Consider the following 25,151-nt stretch of genomic DNA (forward strand, 5'->3'; position numbering starts at 1 on the left):
GCCGGACTTACCGAGGTCGGTGATGACGCTGCCGTGTTTCTGCACCGTGTGTTCGAGACCCTTCAGCGTGTCGTTGATGGAGCTGAAGGTGAGGATGACCTCGGACAGTTCGGCCTGCAGCGTCTTCAGCTGGTGGTTGTTGATGGAGCCTCCGATCACGCTGTGACCGTCTAAAGACTTGTCAGCATCCAGCCCGGGGCCCCCGGCCCCAGTGGCCCGGCCGCCTCCACCAGGGGCCTCACTGGCCCGGCCGCCTCCACCAGGGGCCTCACTGGCCCGGCCGCCTCCACCAGGGGCCTCACTGGCCCGGCCGCCTCCTCCAGGGGCCTCACTGGCCCCGCTGCCTCCACCAGGGGCCTCACTGGCCCCGCTGCCTCCACCACCAGCACCAGAACCAGCAGAGCCACCACCTGAAGAAAGGTTTGATTGGTTTAGTTTGTGTCCGCTTTGGGCAACTTAATTATGAATCAGTTATTCATTAATAATATGAAACGGTACTGAGTCTGTTTCTCTGGATAACTCGCGTCTCTAAATGGTCTTTAAACTTTTAACATATTTAAAAGAACTGAGCAGAAATATGAATATACGAGGTTCAGGAGCAGAAAACAGATCCAGGAGTGATTTTGGACTCTTTTTAAAAAGACATGTTAACACGTTCTGGTTTTAAAGCGTTCTATCGCTGTGAACAGATCCGCTGTGATTGGTGGAGCTGACCTGGAGGTGTGCGGGGGCCGGGCGTACATCGGCCGGTGCAGCTCCTCACGTCGTCTCGCAGGAGGCGGACGTCGTCTTGCAGGCGGGAGCAGATCCGGAGGCAGCCGCCATCTGAATCCATGCGGGTCTGGAGCGTGTCGATGCGGTTCTCCATGCGGCTCAGCGCGTGCCGGGAATGATTGTTTAACGTGCGCAGCTCGTCGTGCACGCGCCCACACAGCTCGCAGTCCTGCCCCAGCAGCTCCACCTCGGTCACGATCCGGTTAAAGTGCTCACCGTGGTCACCTGTCAGAGCTTTGATCTTACGGACGTCATGGCTCAGGTCCACCACCTAGAGACGATTCACACGTTAATGTTCACGTTCACTGTGTTAACATTAACACTATATGCATACCCTAACCCTCTATATGCATACCCTAACCCTCTATATGCATACCCTAACCCTCTATATGCATACCCTAACCCTAACCCTCTATATGCATACCCTAACCCTGACCCTCTATATGCATACCCTAACCCACTATATGCATACCCTAACCCTAACCCTCTATATGCATACCCTAACCCTCTATATGCATACCCTAACCCACTCTATATGCATACCCTAACCCTCTATATGCATACCCTAACCCTCTATATGCATACCCTAACCCTCTATATGCATACCCTAACCCTAACCCTCTATATGCATACCCTAACCCTCTATATGCATACCCTAACCCACTCTATATGCATACCCTAACCCTCTATATGCATACCCTAACCCTCTATATGCATACCCTAACCCACTCTATATGCATACCCTAACCCTCTATATGCATACCCTAACCCTCTATATGCATACCCTAACCCTCTATATGCATACCCTAACCCACTCTATATGCATACCCTAACCCTAACCCTCTATATGCATACCCTAACCCTGACCCTCTATATGCATACCCTAACCCTAACCCTCTATATGCATACCCTAACCCTGACCCTCTATATGCATACCCTAACCCTCTATATGCATACCCTAACCCTCTATATGCATACCCTAACCCTCTATATGCATACCCTAACCCTGACCCTCTATATGCATACCCTAACCCTCTATATGCATACCCTAACCCTCTATATGCATACCCTAACCCTCTATATGCATACCCTAACCCTCTATATGCATACCCTAACCCTCTATATGCATACCCTAACCCTAACCCTCTATATGCATACCCTGACCCTAACCCTCTATATGCATACCCTAACCCTGACCCTCTATATGCATACCCTAACCCTAACCCTCTATATGCATACCATAACCCTCTATATGCATACCCTAACCCTCTATATGCATACCCTAACCCTGACCCTCTATATGCATACCCTAACCCTAACCCACTCTATATGCATACCCTAACCCTAACCCACTCTATATGCATACCCTAACCCTAACCCTAACCCTCTATATGCATACCCTAACCCTAACCCTCTATATGCATACCCTAACCCTCTATATGCATACCCTAACCCTAACCCTCTATATGCATACCCTAACCCTAACCCTCTATATGCATACCCTAACCCTCTATATGCATACCCTAACCCTAACCCTCTATATGCATACCCTAACCCACTATATGCATACCCTAACCCTCTATATGCATACCCTAACCCTGACCCTCTATATGCATACCCTAACCCTGACCCTCTATATGCATACCCTAACCCTGACCCTAACCCTCTATATGCATACCCTAACCCTCTATATGCATACCCTAACCCTAACCCTCTATATGCATACCCTAACCCACTCTATATGCATACCCTAACCCTAACCCTAACCCTCTATATGCATACCCTAACCCTAACCCTCTATATGCATACCCTAACCCTCTATATGCATACCCTAACCCTAACCCTCTATATGCATACCCTAACCCACTATATGCATACCCTAACCCTCTATATGCATACCCTAACCCACTATATGCATACCCTAACCCTAACCCTCTATATGCATACCCTAACCCTCTATATGCATACCCTAACCCTCTATATGCATACCCTAACCCACTATATGCATACCCTAACCCTAACCCTCTATATGCATACCCTAACCCTGACCCTCTATATGCATACCCTAACCCTGACCCTCTATATGCATACCCTAACCCTAACCCACTCTACATGCATACCCTAACCCTCTATATGCATACCCTAACCCTAACCCTAACCCTGACCCTGACCCTCTATATGCATACCCTAACCCTCTATATGCATACCCTGACCCTAACCCTCTATATGCATACCCTAACCCTAACCCTGACCCTGACCCCTCTCTGTGGGTCTCACCTTGTCGTACAGAGAGTCTCCCGACACCGACAGGTCTTTGAGTTGAGTGTTGAAATGTCGAATCTGGTCCTCGTTGGCGACGACTCTCCACTCCAGAGATTTCTTTGTTGTATTATCTCGTTCTCCCCCCACCCCCGATAATCCTCCTCCCTCTCCCCACCTCCCTCCTCCCCCTACGCCTCCTCTCCCTCCTCCATCTTCTCCCCACCTCCCTCCTCCCCCCATGCCTCCTCTCCCTCCTCCCCCTACATCTCCCCTCCCTCCTCCATCTTCTCCTCCTCTCCCTCCTCCCCCTACGCCTCCCCTCCCTCCTCCATCTTCTCCTCCTCTCCCTCCTCCCCCTACGCCTCCCCTCCCTCCTCCATCTTCTCCCCACCTCCCTCCTCCCCCTACGCCTCCTCTCCCTCCTCCATCTTCTCCCCACCTCCCTCCTCCCCCCACGCCTCCTCTCCCTCCTCCCCCTACGTCTCCCCTCCCTCCTCCATCTTCTCCTCCTCTCCCTCCTCCCCCTCTTCCAGACCCTCCACAGCCACAGTCCTCCACCCTCCGGCTCAGGATGGAGGTGATGTTTTGCAGCTTTTCCAGCCTCTTATCGTGGTCGCTGACCCGGTCTTTCACCAGCCCCACGTCCAGCTCCACATCTGCAATCCGGAAAGCTTGATCGTCAAACCGCTCCAGGAAGACGGTCCTCAGGTCTCCTAACTCTCTGTGGAAGTACTCCTTCAGGTCTTTCTCCAGGTGAGAGCAAGTTTGTTCAGTGTTGTTGACTCGCCGCTCCAGGTCACTTAGTTGCTTCTCCAGTTTGTCCTCTGTTGGTACCTGATCCCTCCCACCACCACCAAGTCCACCAGCTCCTCCTCTCAAGCCCCCGTCCCCCCTGTTGCTGCCCCCGTCCCCCCTGTTGCTGCCTCCGTCCCCCCTGTTGCTGCCCCCGTCCCCCCTGTTGCTGCCTCCGTCCCCCCTGTTGGTGCCCCCGTCCCCCCTGTTGCTGCCCCCGTCCCCCCTGTTGGTGCCCCCGTCCCCCCTGTTGGTGCCCCCTCCCCCACTGAGCTCTCTGTCTAGGCGGGTCTGCAGAACATCAAAGTTCTCAGAGGCAGAGCTAATTTTGCGCTCAGCATCAGTGACGCGGTTTTGGAGGTCGTTGATGGTATCACAGCATCCCTGCGAACGCTCCACCTCCCGCCGCAGTCCGTCCAGCCCCTGCCGATACCGACCATCCATCGCATTCAGCTGCTTCTCCAGAGCTCGGATCCTTTCCCGGTCTTCCTGCTGCTGTCTGCGCAGGTCCTCCACGCCAGCCTGAAAAAAACAGTCAGGTACTTTATTAAAGAAGTACAGAAGTACAAATGCACAGGACTGAAGTACTGGTAATGACAGAGTACTGATACCTGGCAGGAGGAGCAGGACAGTGACACCCTCCTCTCCAGCTCCCTGAGGATCTCCTCCTTCAGCGAGTTCAGGCCTCCTCCAGAGGAGCCTCCTTCCAGCTCGTTTCCTTTTCCGTTCACCAGGTGGTTGTTAATGCTGACTAGTGTTTTATCGTGAGCCTGTTGGAGCAGAGACACATCAGCGTCTCTTCTGACTGGAAACCAAACCAGTCCTACCATCCTCCCATCACAAATATTACTACAAACATCTGGATTTAGTCTGCATCATGTGGACCTCTCTGAGTCAGTACTCACATGTGTAGGACTGTCTGAGACTCACCTGTGTGCGGTTGTCCAGCTGGTCCAGTTTGGTCTGAATGCTATGAATGGTCTCTTTGATCTCTGGCTGAGCTGCGTCAGCTGGGTTTCTTCCCCCTGGGGAGCCTCCGCCGAAGCCGGGCTTGTTGCGCTCATTCATAGCGGACTGCAGGTCCTGCAGGTTCTTGGTCAGACTCTGGATCTTTTCTTCCAGCTGCCTCATCTTCTCGTTATCGACTCGTCCTGCAAGAACACAAAGCTGCAACTTCAGAGCTACAAACCGAAGGTTTACAGCCACATGAAGACACGTCTGACACCGGAGGAGGAGAATCAGTTCCTGATGGGTCACTGATGTTCTCTCCATGATGCTGAGTGGAGCAGGAACGATCTCCATCAGCACTGTGCTGGTCTAACAGAACCTTAATGTTCAGTCTGGTACAGTAACTGTGGACACGGGGTCTGAAGTCTGTCTTCATGGCATTTGACTTTTTAATGTCTACTCACCACCATGACCTCCTCCCTGTCCGGGGCTCGTCCCCCGTCCTCCCTGTCCGGGGCTCGTCCCCCCTCCTCCCTGTCCGGGGCTCGTCCCCCGTCCTCCCTGTCCGGGGCTCGTCCCCCCTCCTCCCTGTCCAGGGCTCGTCCCCCCTCCTCCCTGTCCGGGGCTCGTCCCCCCTCCTCCCTGTCCGGGGCTCGTCCCCCCTCCTGGACGGGGTTGAAGCCTGGTGGTGGAGATCTGGGTCCCCGCTCCACCAGCTGGACCGTCGCTGCAGTCATCTCCGTTGTAACCATGGCAACACTTCCACTCCATCTCCGTCACCATTTTGTAGGCCACTTTGTACCGAGGCCTCATGTAAGTCCGATAGCTGTAGAGACACAACCAGTTAGTTCAACATCCAATCAGAGCCTGCGTGGCTCCTGATGTCATGATGTCATGTGATAATGAGGCTGCTCAGCTGATCAGAGAACACATTTGACATGTGAGTCACCCTTCTCTTATTTCTCCTCTGTGTAAAGTTCGGAGACGTCACAGCCCACCACAAGTATGTTTGACACGAGCTCTCAGCCAATCAGCTTGTATAAAAACACAAAGTCAGCCTTGATTGGATCCAGCTGTGCGGCTGCAGAGGAACAGATGTTTACTCTCCAGCAGCCGTGAGTCTGAGGCAGCTCTCAGCCTGGTGGTGGTGCTGCAGGGTCAGCAGGTCATCTCCAAAAACTGAAACAGCTCATCTCAAATATTCAGTTTATGCACTACCTTTGGCTGCAAAGAAGAAGAAGTTCAGACAGGAAGCTTCTGTTTCCACATTAAAGGCAGAAGAAGAAGAAGAGACGAAGATTTAAATAAAAGGTTCAAATTTCTCTGTGAGAATTACAGAGAGAGAAGAAGAGTGATGACAGGGTGGAACATTTCCCAGAAAGAAGCAGAAGAATAAACCCAACAGCAGGAAGCAGCTGTCTGTGTGTGTGTGTGTGTGTGTGTGTGTGTGTGTGTGTGTGTGTGTGTGTGCAGCACTTACGCCACCACCCGGCTGCACTGGCCGCTGCCCCAGCTGCAGGGATGATAATCTGGCTTCACGTAGGTCTCCACGCCGTCCTCCACCACACAGCTCACCGTCTTCGTCACCACAAACGCACACCAGTTCCTGTCAGAGACGCACACACACACACACACACACACACACACACATACACACATACACGTCGATGTTCAGTCGTCTGTGTCGGTGGCTGCATAAGAAAATAAAATATGAGCAGAACCAGACTCATCATGTTCAGGATCAGATGAAGAACTTTAAACCTGATTCTGGGACCAGGTGGAGTCCACATGTGGTGGACACGGACACACACGCACACACACACACGCACACACACACACACACAGAAACAAACACACACACACACACACACAGAAACACACACAAACATTCAACTACAGCTTTTTCTGGTCTGTGGTATGGGTTAGGGTTAGTGTGCATCTGTGTGTATTTGTGTGTACTTCAGGCCCCTGAGTGTGTAGATAGTGTATGTATAGGTTCATAGACAACAGCTGACAGTGAAATGTATTCAGCTCCGTGTTTATCATCACAGACAGACGTGCACGTGCACGTGCACGTGCATGTCCACGCAGCTTTGAGAAAGGCGTGTAGAAATAGAATGAGCAGTTTTTGGTAGAGATGTCATTAAACGTCCATCAGTAAGTCCTGTTGTGTGGAAATGTTGAGCACATGGTGTGATGTCATCAGCTGATGTCATCGGGGTGTGATGATGAATGTGTGTGTTTGTGTGTGTGTGTGTGTGTGTGTGTGTGTGTGTGTGTGTGTGTGTGTGTGTGTGTGTGTGTGTCAGCCATGTTGGATCCACAGCTGACAAACAGTCATTGTGTTTAAATTGAATTGTGTTAATTTCGTCTGGAATTCACAACAAGCAGGAATTTCACTTCTGCTGCCCGTCACACGTTCTGCTGGTAGTCTCAGGGTTCTGCTGGTAGTCTCAGGGTTCTGCTGGTAGTCTCAGGGTTCTGCTGGTAGTCTCAGGGTTCTGCTGGTAGTCTCAGGGTTCTGCTGGTAGTCTCAGGGTTCTGCTGGTAGTCTCAGGGTTCTTCTGGTAGTGTGGGGGTTCTGCTGCCCGTCACACGTTCTGCTGGTAGTCTCAGGGTTCTGCTGGTAGTCTCAGGGTTCTGCTGGTAGTGTTAAGGTTCTGCTGCCCGTCACACGTTCTGCTGGTAGTCTCAGGGTTCTGCTGGTAGTCTCAGGGTTCTTCTGGTAGTGTGGGGGTTCTGCTGCCCGTCACACGTTCTGCTGGTAGTCTCAGGGTTCTGCTGGTAGTCTCAGGGTTCTGCTGGTAGTCTCAGGGTTCTTCTGGTAGTGTGGGGGTTCTGCTGCCCGTCACACGTTCTGCTGGTAGTCTCAGGGTTCTGCTGGTAGTCTCAGGGTTCTGCTGGTAGTCTCAGGTTTCTGCTGGTAGTCTCAGGGTTCTGCTGGTAGTGTGATGGTTCTGCTGGTAGTCTCAGGGTTCTGCTGGTAGTGTGAGGGTTCTGCTGGTAGTCTCAGGGTTCTGCTGGTAGTCTCAGGGTTCTGCTGGTAGTGTGAGGGTTCTGCTGGTAGTCTCAGGGTTCTGCTGGTAATCTCAGGGTTCTTCTGGTAGTGTGGGGGTTCTGCTGCCCGTCACACGTTCTGCTGGTAGTCTCAGGGTTCTGCTGGTAGTCTCAGGGTTCTGCTGGTAGTCTCAGGTTTCTGCTGGTAGTCTCAGGGTTCTGCTGGTAGTGTGATGGTTCTGCTGGTAGTCTCAGGGTTCTGCTGGTAGTGTGAGGGTTCTGCTGGTAGTGTGAGGGTTCTGCTGGTAGTCTCAGGGTTCTGCTGGTAGTGTGAAGGTTCTGCTGGTAGTTTCAGGGTTCTGCTGGTAGTGTGAAGGTTCTGCTGGTAGTGTGATGGTTCTGCTGGTAGTGTGATGGTTCTGCTGGTAGTGTGAAGGTTCTGCTGGTAGTGTGAGGGTTCAGCTGGTAGTGTCAAGGTTCTGCTGGTAGTGTGAGGGTTCTGCTGGTAGTGTGATGGTTCTGCTGGTAGTGTGAGGGTTCTGCTGGTAGTGTGATGGTTCTGCTGGTAGTGTGAAGGTTCTGCTGGTAGTGTGAGGGTTCTGCTGGTAGTGTGAAGGTTCTGCTGGTAGTTTCAGGGTTCTGCTGGTAGTGTGATGGTTCTGCTGGTAGTGTGATGGTTCTGCTGGTAGTGTGAGGGTTCTGCTGGTAGTGTGAGGGTTCTACTGGTAGTTTCAGGGTTCTGCTGGTAGTGTGAAGGTTCTGCTGGTAGTTTCAGGGTTCTGCTGGTAGTGTGAGGGTTCTGCTGGTAGTGTGAGGGTTCTGCTGGTAGTGTGGGGGTTCTGCTGGTAGTGTGAGGGTTCTACTGGTAGTTTCAGGGTTCTGCTGGTAGTGTGAAGGTTCTGCTGGTAGTTTCAGGGTTCTGCTGGTAGTGTGAGGGTTCTGCTGGTAGTGTGAGGGTTCTGCTGGTAGTGTGGGGGTTCTACTGGTAGTGTGAGGGTTCTGCTGGTAGTGTGAGGGTTCTGCTGGTAGTGTGAGGGTTCTGCTGGTAGTGTGAGGGTTCTACTGGTAGTTTCAGGGTTCTGCTGGTAGTGTGAAGGTTCTGCTGGTAGTTTCAGGGTTCTGCTGGTAGTGTGAGGGTTCTGCTGGTAGTGTGAGGGTTCTGCTGGTAGTGTGAGGGTTCTGCAGTATCTTAGCTGTTCCTAGGACTGTACTCTTCTGGACCGAGACTTCAGATGTTGTAGCTGGAATATGCTGGAGCCGCTCACAGCTCCCAGTGGTCCCAGTGGTCCCAGTGTTCCCAGTGCTCCCAGTGGTCCCAGTGGTCTCAGTGGTCCCAGTGGTCTCAGTGGTCCCAGTGTTCCCAGTGCTCCCAGTGCTCCCAGTGGTCCCAGTGTTCCCAGTGGTCCCAGTGTTCCCAGTGTTCCCAGTGCTCCCAGTGCTCCCAGTGGTCCCAGTGTTCCCAGTGCTCCCAGTGCTCCCAGTGGTCCCAGTGTTCCCAGTGCTCCCAGTGCTCCCAGTGCTCCCAGTGGTCTCAGTGGTCCCAGTGGTCTCAGTGGTCCCAGTGTTCCCAGTGCTCCCAGTGCTCCCAGTGGTCCCAGTGCTCCCAGTGGTCCCAGTGTTCCCAGTGCTCCCAGTGCTCCCAGTGGTCCCAGTGGTCCCAGTGCTCCCAGTGGTCCCAGTGTTCCCAGTGGTCCCAGTGTTCCCAGTGCTCCCAGTGCTCCCAGTGCTCCCAGTGGTCCCAGTGGTCCCAGTGCTCCCAGTGTTCCCAGTGTTCCCAGTGTTCCCAGTGGTCCCAGTGGTCCCAGTGGTCCCAGTGCTCCCAGTGCTCCCAGTGCTCCCAGTGGTCCCAGTGTTCCCAGTGGTCCCAGTGCTCCCAGTGCTCCCAGTGCTCCCAGTGGTCTCAGTGGTCCCAGTGGTCCCAGTGGTCCCAGTGGTCTCAGTGGTCCCAGTGCTCCCAGTGGTCCCAGTGGTCCCAGTGCTCCCAGTGCTCCCAGTGCTCCCAGTGGTCTCAGTGGTCCCAGTGGTCCCAGTGGTCCCAGTGGTCTCAGTGGTCCCAGTGCTCCCAGTGGTCCCAGTGGTCTCAGTGGTCCCAGTGCTCCCAGTGTTCCCAGTGGTCCCAGTGCTCCCAGTGCTCCCAGTGCTCCCAGTGGTCTCAGTGGTCCCAGTGGTCCCAGTGGTCCCAGTGGTCTCAGTGGTCCCAGTGCTCCCAGTGGTCCCAGTGGTCTCAGTGGTCCCAGTGTTCCCAGTGCTCCCAGTGGTCCCAGTGGTCCCAGTCCCTCACATCTTGGAGCTTTCAGAAATCTTCCTTCGTGTTTTTAACGTGTACGAATGACAATAAATGTTCTGAGCTCCTCTTTCAGACCCTAACCCAATCAGCTGATTGGTCGGTCAGACCCTAACCCAATCAGCTGATTGGTCGGTTAGACCCTAACCCAATCAGCTGATTGGTCGGTCAGACCCTAACCCAATCAGCTGATTGGTCGGTTAGACCCTAACCCAATCAGCTGATTGGTCGGTTAGACCCTAACCCAATCAGCTGATGGTCGGTCAGACCCTAACCCAATCAGCTGATTGGTCGGTTAGACCCTAACCCAATCAGCTGATTGGTCGGTTAGACCCTAACCCTCAGCAGACCTTTAGAGACTTTGTCACTGAGGCGTAGTAACCGTCTCCAGGTCAGGGTTAGGGTCTCGTGTTAAAGGGTCAGGGTCTCGTGTTAAAGGGTCAGGGTCTCGTGTTAAAGGGTCAGGGTCTCGTGTTAAAGGGTCAGGGTCTCGTGTTAAAGGGTCAGGGTCTCGTGTTAAAGGGTTAGGGTCTCGTGTTAAAGGGTCAGGGTCTCGTGTTAAAGGGTCAGGGTCTCGTGTTAAAGGGTCAGGGTCTCGTGTTAAAGGGTCAGGGTCTCGTGTTAAAGGGTCAGGGTCTCGTGTTAAAGGGTCAGGGTCTCGTGTTAAAGGGTCAGGGTCTCGTGTTAAAGGGTCAGGGTCTCGTGTTAAAGGGTTAGGGTCTCGTGTTAAAGGGTTAGGGTCTCGTGTTAAAGGGTCAGGGTCTCGTGTTAAAGGGTTAGGGTCTCGTGTTAAAGGGTCAGGGTCTCGTGTTAAAGGGTCAGGGTCTCGTGTTAAAGGGTTAGGGTCTCGTGTTAAAGGGTCAGGGTCTCGTGTTAAAGGGTTAGGGTCTCGTGTTAAAGGGTCAGGGTCTCGTGTTAAAGGGTCAGGGTCTCGTGTTAAAGGGTGAGGGTCTCGTGTTAAAGACCATACAGCAGTAACAGTTATTATACTGAGTTATAGTTAGTTAGTAATTATTATAGTTCTGGTTCTCAGTGTGGACAGACCCAACATGTCCGTATGTTACTGCTGTGTAGGGTTAGGATGCAACACATGTTTGAATTTAAAAAAGCTGTGTATTATTTTATTATTTACCCTTTTTATGGAAACCTTTACATTTCATTGTTCAGTATGATGAGATAATGCAGGATGAGCACACATTTCTATCTCTGCAATGTTTCATTATATTAATTATAAAGCAGAAATAGACTCTGCCTGAGATATGAGGAGGGTTGGATGAGACCCTAACCCAATAATCCTGTTATTACACAGAGCAGCAACAGAAAGCTGATCTTATGTTAAAGGCATGAGTGACGTCAGACTCAGAAACCCAACCCTATCTAAATATTTACTGCTGATCCAGAGTCTGTTTCAGGACTGAACATTAAAGACAAAGCTTCTGTTTAAAACACAGATGTTCAACTGATGTTAATAAAACTCTACGTAACTACTGACACTACTGACAACGAGGGAACACCATGTGACACTACTGACAACCAGGGAAACACCATGTGACACTACTGACAACGAGGGGAACACCATGTGACACTACTGACAACGAGGGAACACCATGTGACACTACTGACAACGAGGGGAACACCATGTGACACTACTGACAACCAGGGGAACACCATGTGACACTACTGACAACGAGGGGAACACCATGTGACACTACTGACGAGGGGAACACCATGTGACACTACTGACAACGAGGGAAACACCATGTGACACTACTGACACTACTGACAACGAGGGGAACACCATGTGACACTACTGACGAGGGAAGCACCATGTGACACTACTGACAACGAGGGAAACACCATGTGACACTACTGACAACGAGGGAACACCATGTGACACTACTGACAACGAGGGAAACACCATGTGACACTACTGACAACGAGGGGAACACCATGTGACACTACTGACAACGAGGGAACACCATGTGACACTACTGACAACGAGGGAAACACCATGTGACACTACTGACAACGAGGGGAACACCATGTGACACTACTGACAACCAGGGAAACACCATGTGACACTACTGACAACGAGGGAAACACCATGTGACACTACTGACAACGAGGGAACACCATGTGACACTACTGACAACCAGGGAAACACCATGTGACACTACTGACACTACTGACAACGAGGGAACACCATGTGACACTACTGACAACGAGGGAACACCATGTGACACTACTGACAACGAGGGAACACCATGTGACACTACTGACAACCAGGGAAACACCATGTGACACTACTGACACTACTGACAACGAGGGAAACACCATGTGACACTACTGACAACGAGGGAAACACCATGTGACACTACTGACAACGAGGGAACACCATGTGACACTACTGACGAGGGAAACACCATGTGACACTACTGACAACGAGGGGAACACCATGTGACACTACAGACAACGAGGGAAACACCATGTGACACCATGTGACACTACTGACACTACTGACAACGAGGGAAACACCATGTGACACTACTGAAGACGAGGGAAACACCATGTGACACTACTGACAACGAGGGAACACCATGTGACACTACTGACAACGAGGGGAACACCATGTGACACTACTGACAACGAGGGGAACACCATGTGACACTACTGACAACGAGGGAACACCATGTGACACTACTGACAACGAGGGAACACCATGTGACACTACTGACAACGAGGGAACACCATGTGACACTACTGACAACCAGGGAAACACCATGTGACACTACTGACACTACTGACAACGAGGGAAACACCATGTGACACTACTGACAACGAGGGAAACACCATGTGACACTACTGACAACGAGGGAACACCATGTGACACTACTGACGAGGGAAACACCATGTGACACTACTGACAACGAGGGAAACACCATGTGACACTACTGACAACGAGGGAACACCATGTGACACTACTGACGAGGGAAACACCATGTGACACTACTGACGAGGGAAACACCATGTGACACTACTGACAACGAGGGAAACACCATGTGACACTACTGACAACGAGGGGAACACCATGTGACACTACTGACAACGAGGGAAACACCATGTGACACTACTGACGAGGGAAACACCATGTGACACTACTGACGAGGGAAACACCATGTGACACTACTGACAACGAGGGAAACACCATGTGACACTACTGACAACGAGGGGAACACCATGTGACACTACTGACAACGAGGGAAACACCATGTGACACTACTGACACTACTGACAACGAGGGAAACACCATGTGACACTACTGACACTACTGACAACGAGGGGAACACCATGTGACACTACTGACAACGAGGGAAACACCATGTGACACTACTGACAACGAGGGAAACACCATGTGACACTACTGACAACGAGGGAAACACCATGTGACACTACTGACAACGAGGGGAACACCATGTGACACTACAGACAACGAGGGAAACACCATGTGACACTACTGACAACGAGGGAACACCATGTGACACTACTGACGAGGGAAACACCATGTGACACTACCGACGAGGGAAACACCATGTGACACTACTGACAACGAGGGAAACACCATGTGACACTACTGACAACGAGGGAAACACCATGTGACACTACTGACAACGAGGGGAACACCATGTGACACTACTGACAACGAGGGAAACACCATGTGACACTACTGACACTACTGACAACGAGGGAAACACCATGTGACACTACTGACACTACTGACAACGAGGGGAACACCATGTGACACTACTGACAACGAGGGAAACACCATGTGACACTACTGACAACGAGGGAAACACCATGTGACACTACTGACAACGAGGGAAACACCATGTGACACTACTGACAACGAGGGGAACACCATGTGACACTACAGACAACGAGGGAAACACCATGTGACACTACTGACAATGAGGGAAACACCATGTGACACTACTGACAACGAGGGAAACACCATGTGACACTACTGACAACGAGGGAAACACCATGTGACACTACAGACAACGAGGGAAACACCATGTGACACTACTGACAACGAGGGGAACACCATGTGACACTACTGACAACGAGGGAAACACCATGTGACACCATGTGACACTACTGACACTACTGACAACGAGGGAAACACCATGTGACACTACTGACACTACTGACAACGAGGGAAACACCATGTGACACTACTGACACTACTGACAATGAGGGAAACACCATGTGACACTACTGACACTACTAACAACCAGGGAAACACCATGTGACACTACTGACGAGGGAAACACCATGTGACACCATGTGACACTACTGACACTACTGACAACGAGGGGAACACCATGTGACACTACTGACAACGAGGGAAACACCATGTGACACTACTGACAACGAGGGGAACACCATGTGACACTACTGACAACGAGGGAAACACCATGTGACACTACTGACACTACTGACAACGAGGGAAACACCATGTGACACTACTGACACTACTGACGAGGGAAACACCATGTGACACTACTGACAACGAGGGGAACACCATGTGACACTACTGACACTACTGACAACGAGGGAAACACCATGTGACACTACTGACAACGAGGGAAACACCATGTGACACTACTGACAACGAGGGAAACACCATGTGACACTACTGACACTACTGACAACGAGGGAAACACCATGTGACACTACTGACAACGAGGGAAACACCATGTGACACTACTGACAACGAGGGGAACACCATGTGACACTACTGACAACGAGGGAAACACCATGTAACACTACTGACACTACTGACAACGAGGGAAACACCATGTGACACTACTGACACTACTGACGAGGGAAACACCATGTGACACTACTGACACTACTGACAACCAGGGAAACACCATGTGACACTACTGACAACGAGGGAAACACCATGTGACACTACTGACACTACTGACGAGGGAAACACCATATGACACTACTGACACTACTGACAACGAGGGAAACACCATGTGACACTACTGACACTACTGACGAGGGAAACACCATATGACACTACTGACACTACTGACAACGAGGGAAACACCATGTGACACTACTGACAACGAGGGAAACACCATGTGACACTACTGACACTACTGACGAGGGAAACACCATATGACACTACTGACACTACTGACAACGAGGGAAACACCATGTGACACTACTGACACTACTGACGAGGGAAACACCATATGACACTACTGACACTACTGACAACGAGGGAAACACCATGTGACACTACTGACAACGAGGGAAACACCATGTGACACTACTGACAACGAGGGAAACACCATGTGACACTACTGACACTACTGACAACGAGGGAAACACCATGTGACACTACTGACAACGAGGGAAACACCATGTGACACTACTGACAACGAGGGAAACACCATGTGACACTACTGACACTACTGACAACGAGGGAAACACCATGTGACACTACTGACAACGAGGGGAACACCATGTGACACTACTGACAACGAGGGAAACACCATGTGACACTACAGACAACGAGGGGAACACCATGTGACACTACTGACAACGAGGGAAACACCATGTGACACTACTGACAACGAGGGGAACACCATGTGACACTACTGACAACGAGGGGAACACCATGTGACACTACTGACAACGAGGGAACACCATGTGACACTACTGACAACGAGGGAAACACCATGTGACACTACTGACAACGAGGGGAACACCATGTGACACTACTGACAACGAGGGAAACACCATGTGACACTACTGACACTACTGACAACGAGGGAAACACCATGTGACACTACTGACAACGAGGGAAACACTATGTGACACTACTGACAACGAGGGAAACACCATGTGACACTACTGACACTACTGACAACCAGGGAAACACCATGTGACACTACTGAAAACGAGGGAAACACCTTATGACACTACTGACACTACTGACAACGAGGGAAACACCATGTGACACTACTGACAATGAGGGAAACACCATGTGACACTACTGACAACGAGGGAAACACCATGTGACACTACTGACAATGAGGGAAACACCATGTGACACTACTGACAACGAGGGAAACACCATGTGACACTACTGACACTACTGACAACGAGGGAAACACCATGTGACACTACTGACAACGAGGGAAACACCATGTGACACTACTGACACTACTGACAACGAGGGAAACACCATGTGACACTACTGACACTACTGACAACGAGGGAAACACCATATGACACTACTGACAACGAGGGAAACACCATGTGACACTACTGACACTACTGACAACGAGGGAAACACCATGTGACACTACTGACACTACTGACAACGAGGGAAACACCATATGACACTACTGACAACGAGGGAAACACCATGTGACACTACTGACACTACTGACAACGAGGGAAACACCATGTGACACTACTGACACTACTGACAACGAGGGGAACACCATGTGACACTACTGACACTACTGACAACGAGGGAAACACCATATGACACTACTGACAACGAGGGGAACACCATGTGACACTACTGACAACGAGGGGAACACCATGTGACACTACTGACACTACTGACAACGAGGGTAACACCATGTGACACTACTGACGAGGGCGTCATGGGTTCGCTATGATTGGTTAAAAGGAGACAGAGAAGACAAATGTATTAAAACAACCCACGATATCAATATATATTATATATGTATATATGCATGTATAGCATATATATATATAATAGTTATATGTATATATGCTATATAAATAGGGTTAGGGTTAGTATACATATATATAACTATTATTTATATATTACATATATTATATATAATAGTTATATGTATATATAATATATAAATAGTATATATATATATAACTATTATTTATATATATAATAGTTATATATATGCTATACATGCAGACTCACAGCTCTCACGTCACCATGAGCCTCTGAAGCCTCCACAGGGCAGACTCCAGTAGGGCTGGGCGATATGGACAAATACATACATACATATAATATAACCCTAACCCTAACCCTAGACTGCAGTAGGGCTGGGCGATATGGGTTAACCCTAACCCTAACCCAGCCCTAGACTTCAGTAGGGCTGGGCGATATGGGTTAACCCTAACCCTAGACTTCAGTGCTTCAGCAGATAACGAGGAACAGAAACACCCTTCTAACCCTTCAGTGCATTTTAAACTAATTTTATATCATCGTATCATAAAGTTATAAAGGCCCACACACACATTCTTGTCTTCAAACCCTTGAGAGGACATGCATTGACATCATGCGTTCCCAACACCTTAAACCCAGGGAGGGGGTTAGGGGTTAGGGTTAGGGTTAGGGGTTAGGGTTAGGGGTTAGCCCTAACCCTAACCCTAACCCTAACCCTAACCCTAACCCTCAGAGCTCACAGGACCTCTAAACACTGAACCGTCCCCACAGCGCCGGTTTAGGACTGAGACCGGTCCTCTGAAAGATAGAAAGATGTGAACACACACACACAGTGATGTCAGCCTCTGAACAGGAAATGAGTCATCGGGGTGTGTGTAGAGTTCATTTTGCTGCTGCTGTTACACATGTGAATAAAATCAAGTCACTGCTGAGCGAACACGTCTCACAGATCAGAGTTTGGAGATTATTGATCAGCTGTGAAGCATCATGTGACCTTATTGATTGATCAGCTGTGAAGCATCATGTGACCTTATTGATTGATCAGCTGTGAAGCATCATGTGACCTTATTGATTGATCAGCGGTCTGATTCACACACTACATGGGCGGGAACACCTGAATAGGTGGATGTTTGGAGGCGGGGTATGCGAGTGATTGACAGGAGCTTCAGCCAATCACAGCAGAGATTAAACTTCATAATCCTGTAAAATATGTGAATGGACAGAAGTTAGGGTTACGATGTCTCTGAGCTGGGTTAGGGTTAGGGTGTCTCTGAGCTGGGTTAGGGTTAGGGTGTCTCTGAGCTGGGTTAGGGTTACGATGTCTCTGAGCTGGGTTAGGGTTAGGGTGTCTCTGAGCTGGGTTAGGGTTACGGTGTCTCTGAGCTGGGTTAGGGTTACGATGTCTCTGAGCTGGGTTAGGGTTACGGTGTCTCTGAGCTGGGTTAGGGTTACGGTGTCTCTGAGCTGGGTTAGGGTTAGGGTGTCTCTGAGCTGGGTTAGGGTTACGGTGTCTCTGAGCTGGGTTAGGGTTACGGTGTCTCTGAGCTGGGTTAGGGTTACGGTGTCTCTGAGCTGGGTTAGGGTTACGGTGTCTCTGAGCTGGGTTAGGGTTACGGTGTCTCTGAGCTGGGTTAGGGTTAGGGTGTCTCTGAGCTGGGTTAGGGTTAGGGGGGCAGGTTTAGGGAATGGGAGAGGCACCTGTCTAGGTTCATCTGGAATAATACCAGACCCAGACTTAGATATTCAACAGCTGCCTGACCCTGTAAAGAGGGTTAGGGTCCGCTCAGCTGAGACCCCTTTGGTGCTGCTGTGACCCCGTTTATGAGGCTAAGTGGACTGAGTCGTCTCTGAGGGACGTCGGCTCTGAGAAGAGAGATGAAGCTAACCCTAACCCTCCCAGCAGCTCTAGACCACATACCAAGGGTCACCTCGATAAGCCGGATAGTAACACATGGGGTCTTTAATGATCCCGAGGGTTAGGGTCTGCAGGATCCGATCCACTCTCCCTCCAGCAGGACCGCTGTGAGGTTTTGGGTTGGGGGTAATAAAGTGACCCCAGCTGGGATACTGCAGTACTTTTACTGTAATACTGCATACTACATCACTATAATACTGCAGTACTTTTACTGTAATACTGCATACTACATCACTATAATACTGCAGTACTTTTACTGTAATACTGCATACTACATCACTATAATACTGCAGTACTTTTACTCTAATACTGCATACTACATCACTATAATACTGCAGTACTTTTACTGTAATACTGCATACTACATCACTATAATACTGCAGTACTTTTACTGTAATACTGCATACTACATCACTATAATACTGCAGTACTTTTACTGTAATACTGCATACTACATCACTATAATACTGCAGTACTTTTACTGTAATACTGCATACTACATCACTATAATACTGCAGTACTTTTACTGTAATACTGCAGTACTTTTACTGTAATACTGCATACTACATCACTATAATACTGCAGTACTTTTACTGTAATACTGCAGTACTTTTACTGTAATACTGCATACTACATCACTATAATACTGCAGTACTTTTACTATAATACTGCATACTACATCACTATAATACTGCAGTACTTTTACTGTAATACTGCATACTACATCACTATAATACTGCAGTACTTTTACTGTAATACTACATACTACATCACTATAATACTGCAGTACTTTTACTGTAATACTGCATACTACATCACTATAATACTGCAGTACTTTTACTGTAATACTGCATACTACATCACTATAATACTGCAGTACTTTTACTGTAATACTGCATACTACATCACTATAATACTGCAGTACTTTTTCTGTAATACTGCATACTACATCACTATAATACTGCAGTACTTTTACTGTAATACTGCAGTACTTTTACTATAATACTGCATACTACATCACTATAATACTGCAGTACTTTTACTGTAATACTGCAGTACTTTTACTGTAGTACTGCATACTACATCACTATAATACTGCAGTACTTTTACTGTAATACTGCAGTACTTTTACTGTAGTACTGCATACTACATCACTATAATACTGCAGTACTTTTACTGTAATACTGCAGTACTTTTACTGTAGTACTGCAGTACTTTTACTGTAATACTGCATACTACATCACTATAATACTGCAGTACTTTTACTGTAATACTGCAGTACTTTTACTGTAGTACTGCATACTACATCACTATAATACTGCAGTACTTTTACTGTAATACTGCAGTACTTTTACTGTAGTACTGCAGTACTTTTACTGTAATACTGCATACTACATCACTATAATACTGCAGTACTTTTACTGTAATACTGCATACTACATCACTATAATACTGCAGTACTTTACTGTAATACTGCATACTACATCACTATAATACTGCAGTACTTTTACTGTAATACTGCATACTACATCACTATAATACTGTAGTACTTTTACTGTAATACTGCATACTACATCACTATAATACTGCAGTACTTTTACTGTAATACTGCATACTACATCACTATAATACTGCAGTACTTTTACTGTAATACTGCATACTACATCACTATAATACTGTAGTACTTTTACTGTAATACTGCATACTACATCACTATAATACTGCAGTACTTTTACTGTAATACTGCATACTACATCACTATAATACTGCAGTACTTTTACTGTAATACTGCATACTACATCACTATAATACTGCAGTACTTTTACTGTAATACTGCAGTACTTTTACTGTAATACTGCAGTACTTTTACTGTAATACTGCATACTACATCACTCATAATACTGCAGTACTTTTACTGTAATACTGCATACTACATCACTATAATACTGCAGTACTTTTACTGTAATACTGCATACTACATCACTATAATACTGCAGTACTTTTACTGTAATACTGCATACTACATCACTATAATACTGCAGTACTTTTACTGTAATACTGCATACTACATCACTATAATACTGCAGTACTTTTACTGTAATACTGCAGTACTACATCACTCATAATAAGGCAGTACTTTTACTGTAATACTGCATACTACTTCACTATAATACTGCAGTACTTTTACTGTAATACTGCATACTACTTCACTATAATACTGCAGTACTTTTACTGTAATACTGCATACTACTTCACTATAATACTGCAGTACTTTTACTGTAATACTGCATACTACTTCACTATAATACTGCAGTACTTTTACTGTAATACTGCATACTACTTCACTATAATACTGCAGTACTTTTACTGTAATACTGCATACTACTTCACTATAATACTGCAGTACTTTTACATGTAATGAAGTATTTGTACTTTGCTGTGTACTTTTTCTTCTTCCAGTACTACAAACAGTACACAGCTCATCATCATCATCATCAGAACAGCGGAGCTTTCCGTGCACGTGTCATTTTACCTGTGTCTGCTGGCCGCGCGGACTCCGTGCGGGTGCGCGTGCCCTCCAGCGTACAAACTGTAGGTGGATCGCAGCGGGAACGCGCTTTTGGCGTCTGCACAGGTCCAGAGCGCGAGCAGCAGCAGCGGGATCGCGGCCATCCCGCTGATCAATACGGATCGATGCAGAGTATTGATACTGATCAGCTGGCGGGAACAACTCTCGTCTCCATGGAGACCAAAGTTTCCACAAAACGCCCCGTGCGTCCTACAGACCCATAACCCGGACTCTGGTCCAGACTCCCCAAATCCCGGACCTGGAGCCCAGAGGAGCTTTAATCCGGGTTGGTCCCGCTTTTAATCCGTTTTTAATCTGGTTCTAATCCGGTTCTAATCCGGACAGGTTCCGGTTTTAATCCGGTTCTCTTCAGTCTGTCATCAGAACTTCTGAAACAAAGAAGAAAACGTTGCGACAGAGTCCAGCTGCTCCTCCTCTTCATCACCGCCCCCCTGCGCTAACCCCGCCCCCCCCGGCGGAGAAACCAGACACGTGTGGCTCCTGGTCCACACAGCCCCCCTTCCCCCCCCCCCCCCCCCACACACACACAGAGCTGATCCTGGTCCACACAGCCCCCCCCCCCCCACACACACACACAGAGCTGATCCTGGTCCACACAGCCCCCCCCCACACACACAGAGCCCCCCCCCCCCCACAAACACACACACAGCTGATCCTGGTCCACACAGCCCCCCCCCCTCCCCACACACACACACAGAGCTGATCCTGGTCCACACAGCCCCCCCCCCCCACACACACACACAGCTGATCCTGGTCCACACAGCCCCCCCTCCCCCCCCCCGCCCACACACACATACAGAGCTGATCCTGGTCCACACAGCCCCCCCGCCACACACACACAGCTGATCCTGGTCCACACAGCCCCCCCCCCTCCCTCCCCTCCCACACACACATACAGAGCTGATCCTGGTCCACACAGCCCCCCCGCCACACACACACAGCTGATCCTGGTCCACACAGCCCCCCCCCCTCCCTCCCCCCCCGCCCACACACACAGAGCTGATCCTGCTCCACACCCTAACCCTGATGGGTTAGAGTTGGGTAACCTCACATCAGGGTTAGGGTTGGGTAACCTCACATCAGGGTTAGGGTTGGGTAACCTCACATCAGGGTTAGGGTTAAGGTTGGGTAACCTCACATCAGGGTTAGGGTTAAGGTTGGGTAACCTCACATCAGGGTTAGGGTTAGGGTTGGGTAACCTCACATCAGGGTTAGGGTTAGGGTTGGGTAACCTCACATCAGGGTTAGGGTTAGGGTTAGCTTCCCACTTTGTCCAGTTCATTGTGTATCCTGACAGTTTGGGGTAGGATTGTATCAGGTGTGGTATCGATCGTCTATGTATAATAATAATTTGAGCTCTTTGCCTCCACCCCCCCCCCCCCCCCTCTAAATGGTTAGGGTTAGCCTGATGGCGATAGCTAATGGTTCCAGTACAACATTAGTAATGGTGACAGAGTGCAGGGTTAGGGTTAGGCTAACCCGTTAGTTAGCACCGCTGCTTTAGGATTCTTGTATAGAGTTTTAATCCATTTAATTAGTTATTAGTTATTAGTAATATTATAATATAATATATATATATTATAATAATATAATATTATAATATAATATATAACCCTAACCCAGTAACAGCAGTTTACAGGTTGTGATCGTTCTCTGATATATCAGTTCATCATTGGATGAAGACTGAGCCTCCATTCAAATAACTGAACTTATACACACACACACACACACACACTCACACACTCACACACACACTCACACACACTCACACACACACTCACACACACACACACACACACACACACACACACACACACACACACACACACACACAGGAGAAAACATTCCAACATACTTCCTGCTGTTTAAGGAAGTCATATCAGCTGTTCCTTAAATAACCTGGTCAATATGACCTCTGAGTGTGATCCAACATACACACCCACACACACACCCAAACACACACACACACACACACACACACAAACTCACATACACACACATACACACACACACACACACACACACACACACACACACACACACACACACACACAACTCACATACACACACACACACACACACACACACACTAATAATAATAGTTATTATTATTGCTGCTAGCAGAGCAGCACTAAAGCAGCAGCAGCAGCAGTAGTAGAGCAGCAGCAGCAGCAGTAGAGCAGCAGCAGTAGTAGAGCAGCAGCAGTAGTAGAGCAGCAGTAGAGCAGCAGCAGTAGTAGAGCAGCAGCAGTAGAGCAGCAGTAGTAGTAGAGCAGCAGCAGCAGTAGTAGAGCAGCAGCAGCAGTAGTAGAGCAGCAGTAGTAGTAGAGCAGCAGCAGTAGTAGAGAAGCAGCAGTAGTAGAGCAGCAGTAGTAGTAGAGCAGCAGTAGTAGTAGAGCAGCAGTAGTAGTAGAGCAGCAGCAGTAGTAGAGCAGCAGTAGTAGTAGAGCAGCAGTAGTAGTAGAGCAGCAGTAGTAGTAGAGCAGCAGCAGTAGTAGAGCAGCAGCAGCAGTAGAGCAGCAGTAGTAGAACAGCAGTAGTAGATCAGCAGTAGTAGTAGAGCAGCAGCAGCAGCAGCAGCAGCAGCAGCAGTAGTAGTAGAGCAGCAGCAGTAGTAGTAGAGCAGCAGCAGCAGTAGAGCAGCAGCAGTAGTAGAGCAGCAGCAGCAGCAGCAGCAGTAGAACAGCAGTAGTAGAGGAGCAGCAGCAGCAGCAGTAGAGCAGCAGTAGTAGTAGAGCAGCAGCAGCAGTAGTAGAGCAGCAGCAGCAGTAGTAGAGCAGCAGTAGTAGTAGAGCAGCAGCAGTAGTAGAGAAGCAGCAGTAGTAGAGCAGCAGTAGTAGTAGAGCAGCAGTAGTAGTAGAGCAGCAGTAGTAGTAGAGCAGCAGTAATAGTAGAGCAGCAGTAGTAGTAGAGCAGCAGTAGTAGTAGAGCAGCAGCAGTAGTAGAGCAGCAGCAGCAGTAGAGCAGCAGTAGTAGAACAGCAGTAGTAGATCAGCAGTAGTAGTAGAGCAGCAGCAGCAGCAGCAGCAGCAGCAGCAGTAGTAGTAGAGCAGCAGCAGTAGTAGTAGAGCAGCAGCAGCAGTAGAGCAGCAGCAGTAGTAGAGCAGCAGCAGCAGCAGCAGCAGTAGAACAGCAGTAGTAGAGGAGCAGCAGCAGCAGCAGTAGAGCAGCAGTAGTAGAGCAGCAGCACTAAAGCAGCAGCAGCATCAATAGAGCAGCAGTAGAGCAGCAGCAGCAGTAGCAGCAGTAGTAGAAGAGCAGCAGCAGTAGCAGCAGTAGTAGAGCAGCAGTAGTAGAGCAGCAGTAGCAGCAGCAGTAGTAGAGCAGCAGCAGCAGTAGAAGAGCAGCATTAGAGCAGCAGTAGAAGAGCAGCAGCAGTAGAAGAGCAGCAGCAGTAGAGCAGCAGCAATAGATCAGCAGCAGCAGTAGAGCAGCAGCAGTAGAAGAGCAGCAGCAGCAGCAGCAGAGCAGCAGCAGCAGCAGCAGCAGTAGAAGAGCAGCAGCAGAGCAGCAGCAGCAGCAGAGCAGCAGCAGCAGTAGAAGAGCAGCAGCAGCAGTAGAGCAGCAGCAGCAGCAGCAGTAGATCAGCAGCAGCAGTAGAAGAGCAGCAGCAGTAGAAGATCAGCAGCAGCAGTAGAGCAGCAGCAGTAGAAGAGCAGCAGCAGTAGAAGAGCAGCAGCAGTAGAGCAGCAGCAGTAGAAGAGCAGCAGCAGTAGAAGAGCAGCAGCAGTAGAAGAGCAGCAGTAGTAGAGCAGCAGTAGAGCAGCAGCAGTAGAAGAGCAGCAGCGGTAGAGCAGCAGTAGCAGTAGAGCAGCAGCAGCAGTAGAAGAGCAGCAGAGCAGCA

General features: G+C 49.2%; 1 protein-coding gene across 1 annotated transcript in view; it reads right to left on the minus strand.

Annotated features, from left to right (window-relative positions):
* Positions 1-21,652, minus strand: part of LOC128360385 (EMILIN-1-like) — a 39,586-nt gene extending 17,934 nt beyond the window's left edge. The window contains exons 1-10 of the mRNA XM_053320810.1: positions 21,251-21,652; positions 6,257-6,382; positions 5,241-5,602; positions 4,759-4,979; positions 4,440-4,598; positions 4,086-4,350; positions 3,517-3,902; positions 3,052-3,201; positions 715-1,045; positions 12-410 (exon numbers count right to left, since the gene is read on the minus strand). Coding sequence (XP_053176785.1) covers positions 12-410; positions 715-1,045; positions 3,052-3,201; positions 3,517-3,902; positions 4,086-4,350; positions 4,440-4,598; positions 4,759-4,979; positions 5,241-5,602; positions 6,257-6,382; positions 21,251-21,390 — 2,539 coding nt within the window. The 5' untranslated portion in view covers positions 21,391-21,652. The remainder of the gene's footprint in view (positions 1-11; positions 411-714; positions 1,046-3,051; positions 3,202-3,516; positions 3,903-4,085; positions 4,351-4,439; positions 4,599-4,758; positions 4,980-5,240; positions 5,603-6,256; positions 6,383-21,250) is intronic.
* Positions 21,653-25,151: the final 3,499 nt, after the last annotated feature.

The sequence above is a fragment of the Scomber japonicus genome, chromosome 1 (assembly GCF_027409825.1).
Source record: "Scomber japonicus isolate fScoJap1 chromosome 1, fScoJap1.pri, whole genome shotgun sequence".
Lineage (NCBI taxonomy): Eukaryota > Metazoa > Chordata > Actinopteri > Scombriformes > Scombridae > Scomber > Scomber japonicus.